Raw genomic sequence first — 10240 nt, 5'->3', positions numbered from 1 at the left:
GTCTAGCGCCCCTGCTGGCTGGTTGCAGTATGGCTGACTGAAACACTTGCGTGTTACATGTACATTTACATGTACGCCCTTATCCAGAACGACTTACAATCAGTAGTTACAGGGACAGTCCCCCTGGAGCAATTTAGGGTTAAGTGTCTTGCTCAGGGACACGATGGTAGTAAGCGGGATTTGAACCTGGGTCTTCATGTTCATAGGTGAGTGTGCTACCCACTAGGCTACTACCACCCTGTGTACCACCGTGTTCCGCTGACAAGATATCGTTCACCACTGTAGTCCAAATTCTCACTCTTCTTTCAGCAATGTTTCATTCAAACTTTTTAATATTTTTAAACCCCCAAAATGTGTGGAAGAAAATATTTTATTCAGCTGTCATAAAAAGACATGGGAATTATATGTCGGCTGAAGCAAATGCAGCATAGGGTTCCATATGAGTAGGTGTACCTTACATCAACTGTATCAACGTTTGACATGGCTGGGTTCCTTGTTCAACTGTTTTTTTTTTTTTTTTTTTTTTTATGATCTATGTCATATTTGACTAAGGTGGACACACATCAAATAGGATTAACCCTACTTTGTCTCCTTATCTAATATTTTATCATCCCAGCTCTCTACTCCGTTTGTGAAATACGGATGCTAAAGCAAACAGCGGCAAATGTTGAAATGACAACAGCACCATCACAATGACATCAATGTAGAATTTAATTTAACTCCAAGGGTTCCTGTCAGTATGTGGAAGCATTACAGACAATGAGGCAGGAGAGTTGATCATCTCTAATAACCAACTGCACTCGACATCCACAGCCAAATGAGAAGTCGAACACAATAAACTGTGTGCCGACTGCACGTTAAAGACAATAAACTGTTTAATATGCACTTTTGTTACACAGTAACAGAAACAGTGACGATGCTGGTCAATTTGGATTTATTACTAGCAAAAGTGAGCATAGAACAGCCTGTGTGAGAAAACAGTCTTTAAATTAGATAAGAAAAAAAAACTTCTACAAAGAAAAAGTCAGTTTGTGCAAGAAACAACCAAAAAATAATTCTATCACTTATTCTCTCACGCGCGCACACACACACACACACACACACACACACAGCATAGTTGATTTCAGTGGCAAGAGGTAATGATCGTCCAATAAGATTTTAGGAGCTTAGGCTAGAACCACTCCTACTGGACAGTTCTGACGTTTGTCTTGAATCTCGCTAAATGTGAAATTTGGTTTTGTGGAACATGGCAAAAAAAGAGGAGGAGCATCCAGACCACAACCTTGGACACCACGCTTAGCCCCTCCCATACAGAAGATGGGCTCGTCCACTTTTCAATAAAATAAAGTAACTAAGGTTTTACAGGAGATTTTCTGAGGTGGCCCGTGATCTCCCAGTTCCCAGTCCCTGCAGGATCTCTGCTTCAGACCACCTCCATGCCCAGCTGCTGTGCCGTGCTCTGCAGCTGCCGCATCACCGCGTCCTCCCCGCCGTCTCCGGCACTCAGCACCAGCAACGTGCTCTCCTGCGGTTCTGCGTCCATGCTGCAGCGGTTCTCCGTCTCAGTTCCACTCTCTCCCGCCGCCTCCGCGGCCGGCTGGAGGCCGTTGGCCTGGGCGGGAGGGTCTGCAGAGTCCCCCTCGCCCTGCCTCTCCCTCATCAGCTGCTCCGTCAGCTCCACGCTCTCGTAACGTATGAGCTGCAGTCGCATGAAGCCGTCCTCGTGTTCCTTATACCTGAAATTCAAAACAGAACAGAATATGAGAGTAAAAGAGAAAGAAATAAGAAATGTTACAAAGTGCAGAGGGAAGAGGAATAGAGAACAGAAGGGGAAAAAAAGATAAGCGAGCGTGGGACATGAAGATTATGATCAAGTCAGGGACACAGACAGCCATGCTGATAAGATGCCAGAGATCCGTCAGGATTCCAGCTTCATTTCCTCCACCTGACATGAAGTCTCCAAGGACGGAGCAGGAACAGAAACCCAATCTCGTCACAGATAGACTGACTTAAGGAGGCCATAGAAACCACATGATCAGGATGAGGCAGAGAAAGGAGGAGTGCCGGCAGGAGAGGGAACAACACACACCTGAATCTGGGGTGTCCTGAGGGCCATTTGAACTGGTGCTTCTTGCGTAGGTGCGCAGTCAGATTGTTACCACGGGTGAAGCACTGCTCACAAACGTGGCACTTATAACGTGGAACAAAGTCCCCCTGAAGACCAAAAGCCAAGTTACAACCATTATGAAGATATGAGGGAGCCTTGTTAATGCAAACGTGCGCTTTGGAGTTCGTCTCACCTCGTGAACCTTTCTGTAGTGGGATTTGATGGAGTGAAGGGAGCGGGTGGAGTAGTCACAGTCGTTAAAGTCGCAGCGGTAGGCAGGCTCACTGCTGTGTGTGTCGAGATGTTTCCGCAAGTCAATCAGGTTCTTACAGCTATCAATTAAAAACGGAAGAAACAAAATTATAGAAACACATCAGATGTGAGGATTTTATTAAGGTTCTTACAGCTATCGATTAATAACGGAAGACACAGAAAGATAGAAACACGTCAGATGTGAGGATTTTAATCCGGTTCTTATAGCTATCGATTAAAAATGGAAGACACAGAAAGATAGAAACACGTGAGATGTGAGAATTTTAATCCGGTTCTTATAGCTATCGATTAATAATGGAAGACACGAAAAATAGAAGCTCATAAGATGTGAGGATTTTTTTAATAAAGTTCTTATAGCTATTGATTAATAACAGAAGACACAGAAAGACGGAAACACGTCAGATGTGAGTTTCTCCCATGGTAATATGTGAAATTACGGACCTGTACTCGCAGTAGTCGCAGCTGTAAGGTTTCTCATTGCTGTGGCGGAACTTGATGTGGTTCCTCAGGGAGGATGGTGACGGACATGTCATATCACAAAGAGGACATTTGTAGTGGTTCACTGGAAAGAGACAGAAATTTTATATATATATATATATATGTGTGTGTGTGTGTGTGTGTGTGTGTGTGTGTGTGTGTGTGTGTGTGTGTGTGTGCGCACGCGCACAAAGGATAAAATATATTTTCCAAAAGGCACACACAATTCCTAGCATCATCTAAATCAACAAGTTTCCCGACTGAACTAGTGACAAACCTGCAGTTATCGCAAAATCGTGAACTCACCATGATTTCTCATGTGATCTCTGAGCAGACGCTCCGTGGCAAACCGTTTGGAACAGTGGGAGCACTGGAACCTTTGGCCTTGTGAAGTGAACAGAGGGCTTAGTGACATGTTCATTAAAACTACAAACTGTTCTTGTTCCCCGGGTCCTCACCTTCGATGGTGGTTTGCCGTCGGATGTGATCAAAGAACTTGGTGTTGTTGGCAAACATGCCACCGCAGGTCGGGCACGCCACCACCTTCTCCTGAGTGTGGCTGCGCAGATGCTCCCGGAGCTTGAATCGGCCCTTGAAGGTGGCCTCGCAATCTGACATGGAAAAAGAAAAAAAAAATTAAATAATGAACACGGATTTCAAGCCGGAGATACTTTTACATGAATGGACGTTGACAAAATTACCCTTCCAGCCGCAGGACAATACGCTCTCTTCCTTCCCGTTTGATTTCATCTCCAGACACTGCGCGTGCATCTCTACATGCCGGTAGAACCACTCAGGATTATCCATGGACGCCTAACACACAAAACCCTTAGATTTGTTGGAATGTGCTCATTCTGTGTGATATTTGTTCCCACAGGGGTCCCACTCTAAGTCAGACTTTTCCATGACTTTCACTGACCTCCCATATAAAGAAGTGTGTGTGTGTGTGTGTGTATAAACATTTGGGTGCTGATCAGAAAATGGCATTTAAAGTGGTTCTAGAATTCAAAACTGCATTTATGTCATTGTTGAATATTGGCAGCTTGGTGTGTTGAATGGAACAAACTGAAACCTCAACTCCATCTCCGACATCCTCTACAAGCATCGTTTTAATTTATCACCGCCAAATACCTTGAAATTTACACCTGCCTGGCATGTCTGGTCAATTAGAAAGTGTTAGGACATACGTCGAGTTTTAGCACGGGAGAGGAATAACCCTCACAGGAACAAAGACACATCAAAGATAATTCCCTGACTTGGCACCAAAACGTTCCCCTGACTTTCCCTGTCTGGAACATGACTTTACTGAAATTCCATGAGTAGTGGGAAATGTAGTGGGCAACCGGAAAAAATGTTTTTCGGTTGCCACTCCCACATGGACAGAGAATGTAACGTTCCATTAATCGGAAGGACAGCTGACCTCGCAGTGCTCCCACAGGCAGAGAAAGTTGTCATTGATCTCAGGTACAATGTTGCGGTTTTGCAGGCCCACAGCGCAGCCTCCCATCTCGGGATTGGTCTGCAGGAGAATCTGGCCCCACTGCTTTATCTTGGTGTGGTAGCAGTGGAAGAACGCATGCCGCAGCAGCTCCGTGGAGCTCTCCACCGAGCAGAAGCCGCAGTCCCTCCACTGACAGGTGAACTCGTCTGAAGCCAAGCAAAGCCGCAATGAAGCGCAAACACACAGACATCCAGGCAAATTTACAGAGAGACCGAACCTGGATCGTCACACAAGTCCGAGTCGCCACTCGCCACTCTGTGGTGCTCCTCCACGTGCGGACAGAAGTCCTGCATCTGAACGAACGTCTCCTGACAGGACCCCCACTCACACACCAGGTCCACGGGCGAGTCCTCTTTACGTGCCCGTTTGTTAGAAGGGGGCATCACTTGTTTTTGGATGGAAACAGGGCAAATGAGGATCCGTCCTAGCTCTACCTGCAGGGGGGAAAACATAAAATCCGCAGATATAGTCATTGTATAGGGCAGCGTACAACACACATAACACCCCGACCGTCTGAATGTCCACTGCTGTTTACTGCAATCTGTTACTGTTACGCTGGTTATTGCACAATCCACGCACGGCGTACTTTAACAGAATACAGATACACTGCCCATGATGTCTGGGTGTCATGTTCTCATTGAACATAATATCTTGCTCGCGTTATAGCTCGCCGCCTTTTATTGTGTTCTACTTTACTTTCTCCTTCACTCTTATTTTATTTAACAATATAACTTTTACTTAACTATGCACAGTCAAAACAGGGCGGTTCAGGATATATTTCACTGCGTGTTGTACAGCTATAACTAGGCATGTGACAAATAAAATCTTGAATCTCTTGAAATAACAGAGAACATGCCAAAAGAGTAAGATAATCAAGTCAAAAACGGACGAAACAACTACTGAGCCACAATTAAGTGTAGAACACAGACACAATAATGCGCTTATAACAGCATGTACCTCCTCATCTTTACAATAACCTGAGCGATCGTGGGGAGGAAAGTAGCGGGTCTGGGGAACACCGGCTGCCTCGCTCGACCAGCACAGCGCGACGTGCTCGGAATCCCTCGATCCGACCGGACTTGCGCGTCACTAAGAAACGATGAAATATAAAAAATAAAAAAAAGGTGTTTTACTGCCGCATATCAACAGAGACTTTGCAGTTAGCTTAGAAGCTAATGCTAACGAGCTAGTCAACAGTTATGTAGCTTCTGTTAGCAAGGTGAGACATGTAACTGTTTACATTAAACGTAGGAAACTCTTTGTAGTTTTGTTGGTTGTATTTTAGAAAATATGTATAAATTGGTTAGTTAGGTGTGATAAATGGAAAAAAAAAAGTACAAACCTTTGAAAGTTATTCGTGACATCTCCTGTTTTCCTGTGGGGGGAGGGAACTTCACAAACCAACCAATGGTGTCTGAACGAAACCCCGCCCCCAAGCACAATCTGCACCAATCAACGCTCTTTGTTCGGTCCCACTACGATTAGTTTCCTCCGGAAACATCGACTTCCCAAAATAATCCCCACGGCAACCTTCACGTATCTTATAAATTATGAATATTGTTCATACACTGCACGAAAAGACAATGTTTTCACTTAACAATACCCGTACAGATCAAGTTCATTTATTGAAGCCTTTCCAGGCTTGTGCATTCAATCACAAATGACAGTGATATCTCAAAACTGTTCACACTTTGTCTCACAAAAAAGGCAAAACTCCAGTGTTCAACAGCAAGAGCGATACTAAGTAGGTCTGTATATTTGACTAAAGCAAAAACTCTGAATCCAATCATATTCCGAGATAACAAGAGTTCCATACTGTAATGACAGTTCAAGTGTTCCCTTCATTATAGTCCTGTTTTATTAGAAGGCTAATTAAATAATGTTTTCTTTGTAAATGAAGAACATTGATTTCTTTTAGCCTTATTTCACATTGTAAGTGTGTTCGTCTTTCAGTGCCACTTCTTATTGCCGCATGAGGGACAATACATCCTGCCATTGTAACGAGATCCTTGAATTGACAGAGGAGAAACGACAAGACGACAAGGAGTCTTCCCTCAGTGTCCAAATCACAAAGCCGTGGGAGTCTAGACATCATAGAAGAGCCGCACCAGGTGGTACCGAATTCCAAAAGCAATTACACTGCCAAGGACCTGTGAGAAACATTACAAACTTTCTAAGACAAACAGCCTTACATCACTTTAATTAACAAAAAAAAACTGCAATAAACATCCATTTAATATCATTTACAGCATTTATCAGACATTTACAGCATTTATCTGACGCCCTTATTCAGAGTGACTTACAATCAGTAGTTACAGGGACAGCCCCCCCCCCCCTGGAGACACTCAGGGCTAGGTGTCTTGCTCAGGGACACAATGGTAGTAAGTGGGATTTGAACCTGTGTATTCTGGTTCATAGTGTGTTACCCACTAAGCTGCTACTACCACCCTATCAGAAATTTTACATGCTTCAGTGTTGAAATGCTTACCTGTATCAGCAGCATTATGGTGGTGAGATGCTTCTCATGTGTGGGTCCAATAAGCTTCAGCACCAGATTAATGAGGGTCATGTTGTTGACTTCTATAAACTCATCATCACCCTCCTGACCCCGCTGCACATTCAGGAGCCACAGCTTCTCCGCCACCTGCAGGAGTGAACAGGAAGTGCACACCAGCCTTACTTTGAACTAAAAAACATCTCCCCAAAGTAAATGGATTGGTCAATTTTGGCCAAGATTTTCTCAATCAACCTGAAATCTAAAAAAAGGGCTTACATTAACAACAAAATGTCCTAATTTGTGGAGGTCCTTCCTTTTGAACTTTGAGTAACTCATCCCCAGTTTCCCAGTTTCAGCATTAAGTCTAAGAAAAAGAATAATAAAAAAAAAAAAAACAGATTAACGATTTATTTCCAGGCACATGTTAAAAGCATCTCTGTCCTGCTCACCTGGGAAGGCGGTGCCTGGGGCAGGGGACAATGTGAAAGAGCTGAGGGAGAGAGTAGATGAAGTTGATGACCTGCGGGATGAAGAAGAGCAACATGGTCTTGCTGAAGTGACCCAGGATGCCCACAACAGCAAACGTCATGCCAGCAAAGTAGCAGAAGGTGTCGCCGACAAACACAGACGATGGGTACCTGGAGGGAAAAAAGGAAGCGTTAGAAGAGCAGACATAGACATGACGAATTTAGACTTTGGAGTAATAAAAATAACAAACCAATTGTGGTAGAAGAGACCCAGTGTGGTGAAGAAGAAAGGGATCATGAAGTAGAGAGAAAAAACATGGTCATCCCTGTATTCACCTGGGAACAGAGAACAGGAGGAGTTAAAGGTTCTGGCATTAACTTTTTTTTGTGGTCTTGTTGGTCCATGTACTGTATCTGAGGTCTCTTTGGGAAATTTAGCCTTGGTGCAGAGTTACATCCACTCTGACCCAGTCCCACAACGAGATTTCCCAGGATGCGCCGTTTCGGTGTATGTAGCTTTAAAGCGGGACGAGAGGGCAGTTTAGGGGGCAGTTTTAGTTTATGATGAACGGTGGAGATAATATTTTAGGGAAGGGGTGAGAAATAATCTGGGTTAAATAGAGAAATGGGAGGTAACTATTATGATGTCATAAGGGGACAAATTCCAGATCAGACCGTCTGAGCTGCCGCTCTCTGAATGGTGAAGCAGAATGGCCAAAGCACTCTTTACATCTATTGCCCTTTCTAGCCACTGCAGGACCATAGACAGGCTTGGGTTAATGTTAAATGATAGAAGACCTTTAAAAGCATTTTTTAAGTTCTCTTAAAGGAACAACAAACTCACCACTGAGTTCCAGCAGGTTGAAGATGCAGATGGACCCAGAAATGAAGAGGGCCTGCCCTGACTCAATGCCATTGATGCCTGCTAGGATGTTGATGGCATTGGTGCAGAACACGGCCAGCATGCCCATGTAGACGTAGTACAACACCCCTGCAGAAAAGACCAGAGCCAATCACTGGATAATAATAATAAAGAAAAAAATAAATAATAGATTGCATAGTATACTGCATATAATCATATCATATTCTTCAAAACACCCTGTTAAGTGTTGACCACAGTCTAACCCTTTATAAGTCATTCGTTTCTGGCCAAAGGAAAGCTACTGGCTATATTACATGATTTCTGCATCCCACTGCCACAGGGTCACCATCGGGGCAATGGTGGCCTAGAGCTAAGGAATCGGAAGGTTGCCGGTTCGAATCCTGAACGGCCAAGGTGCCACTGAGGAGGGTACCTTCCCCACACACTGCTCCCCGCCTTTCATGGCTGCAGTGTCTCACTGCAATCACTTTCAATATAGCTAACCAGTGACGGTAAACTAAAAAGCGCATCTAAACAACACAATTCAATTAAAACTTGGTTCAAAGTTTGTGTACCCACCCAGGTCCAAATGTATCCCTAGAAGGGCTCTAAAAGGCTTGGGTACCACAATAACCGTGTTGCCGAAATTAGTGAAGTAGACCATAAGCAGGGGCAGGGACGCCATGGTGGGCAGCAGCAGCTTATGCCTCCAGCGTAGATTCAGGACGTCGTCCGCGAACCCCAGGAAGATCATGCAGCAAATGGCCAGGAGGGCACCGATGAACTGCACAAACTGTGGAGACATGCGCAGGATGGGACATCAACAGGTGACAGGACGTCCACAGACACAGAGAAGGAAAGAGAAGGCCGCCCGCTGACCTCATTGTGCGGGAATCCCTGGCACTGCTCGCCAACAAAGCAGCTCAGGAAGGGCACCGGGATGAAACAGAAGAGGATGATGAGGAAGACCGTGCCGCTGATCACGCCCTGAGACTCTGGACTGGACACAGAGGACAAAGCAGATGCGGTCAGATCTGCAGGAATCTTTTGGCACCGTTGTTATGCATTTGTGCAATTATTACATAGTCACCCAACTGCAGTATTTAAGCAAAGTAAAGCACTTGAGCCATTTAAAAAAAGGGGGACAGGTCCATCTCACAAGGCATGTTCACTCGCCCCGTAGTTCTGGTTCGACCCCCGGGTGGACTTACACCTGCTTTTTGGTGGCTTTGTTCATGTCCACGCCAGAGAGGCGGGCTCCAATGAAGTGCTCCTTGAACGCCGGGATTAGTTTGATCGTGGCCACGCACCCCAGCGCAGACATGCAGCCGTTTATGGCGAGAGGAAGGACCGGGATCGGCACCGTCTTCTCATAAAACTGAGAAAGCATTTTCAAAAAACAAAAAAAAAAAGTCCCCCAACGGCGAGAAATTAACGAATGGAGGGGCTCCAAAAATGACGCACAGCTAAATAACTATACTCATAAAACAGCGCATTGTGAATCTTGATATTTGGACACGTTTCCTGCTCGGTGCAACTTGTGATCCATTCTGCATTTGGACACGCCTGAAACAAAATCCACAAGTTTGTGCGTAAATATGACAGCGAAGACGCTGTTGCCGGAAAACCCGGGAAAACTAACTCGAATCCAACGTGAAATTGAACGTCCGAGCGCCAATGCAGCGACCAAAAGATTTTGACAGCGGACGCGGACTTCCACGTCTACTTCCGTCAACAGCGTTTACAGGAAACTCCTTCCGGTTCACGGGTCATTCCAATCAAAATAAAAGGCCGCCCGCGGTGCCCCAAAAGACCTTCTTCATTTTCCATTTCAAACCATCTTCATTTAATGTAAAAAAGTGTATATATTGTATATGTATATATAAAATGCATTTTGCATTTCCTTCAAACGGAAAAAAACAACAACAATACGGAAAATTCGTTTATTTTGCTTTCACGGCCATTCTTACACAAGGTGTATTCCGTTTCTACACAATGTGCATGAGATGTTTTTCTTTTCATACGTCGGGATAGTTATGTATAACATATATTTCCT

At 44.6% G+C, this 10240-nt stretch overlaps 2 protein-coding genes across 2 annotated transcripts; both read right to left on the bottom strand.

Annotated features, from left to right (window-relative positions):
- Nucleotides 1-693: 693 nt before the first annotated feature.
- Nucleotides 694-5849, bottom strand: hinfp (histone H4 transcription factor). Its single transcript, XM_028984750.1, has 11 exons — nucleotides 5701-5849; nucleotides 5316-5447; nucleotides 4576-4792; nucleotides 4278-4504; nucleotides 3559-3670; nucleotides 3316-3468; nucleotides 3164-3241; nucleotides 2822-2942; nucleotides 2301-2439; nucleotides 2090-2214; nucleotides 694-1736 (listed from the first exon to the last, which is right to left on the bottom strand). The coding sequence occupies exons 3-11, from the start codon at nucleotides 4739-4741 to the stop codon at nucleotides 1424-1426; spliced, it is 1434 nt and encodes a 477-aa protein (XP_028840583.1). The 5' UTR covers nucleotides 4742-4792; nucleotides 5316-5447; nucleotides 5701-5849; the 3' UTR covers nucleotides 694-1423.
- A 109-nt stretch (nucleotides 5850-5958) lies between these two features.
- On the bottom strand, nucleotides 5959-9945 carry dpagt1 (dolichyl-phosphate (UDP-N-acetylglucosamine) N-acetylglucosaminephosphotransferase 1 (GlcNAc-1-P transferase)). Its single transcript, XM_028984751.1, has 9 exons — nucleotides 9396-9945; nucleotides 9064-9184; nucleotides 8764-8977; nucleotides 8167-8313; nucleotides 7574-7658; nucleotides 7305-7493; nucleotides 7132-7219; nucleotides 6847-7002; nucleotides 5959-6508 (listed from the first exon to the last, which is right to left on the bottom strand). Exons 1-9 carry the CDS (start codon nucleotides 9572-9574, stop codon nucleotides 6443-6445), a joined length of 1245 nt encoding a protein of 414 aa, XP_028840584.1. The 5' UTR covers nucleotides 9575-9945; the 3' UTR covers nucleotides 5959-6442.
- Between the last annotated feature and the right edge of the window lie 295 nt (nucleotides 9946-10240).

The sequence above is a fragment of the Denticeps clupeoides genome, chromosome 6, assembly GCF_900700375.1.
Source record: "Denticeps clupeoides chromosome 6, fDenClu1.1, whole genome shotgun sequence".
NCBI lineage: Eukaryota > Metazoa > Chordata > Actinopteri > Clupeiformes > Denticipitidae > Denticeps > Denticeps clupeoides.
Note: the sequence above shows the minus strand (reverse complement) of the source record. Positions and strands in the feature narration are given on the sequence as shown.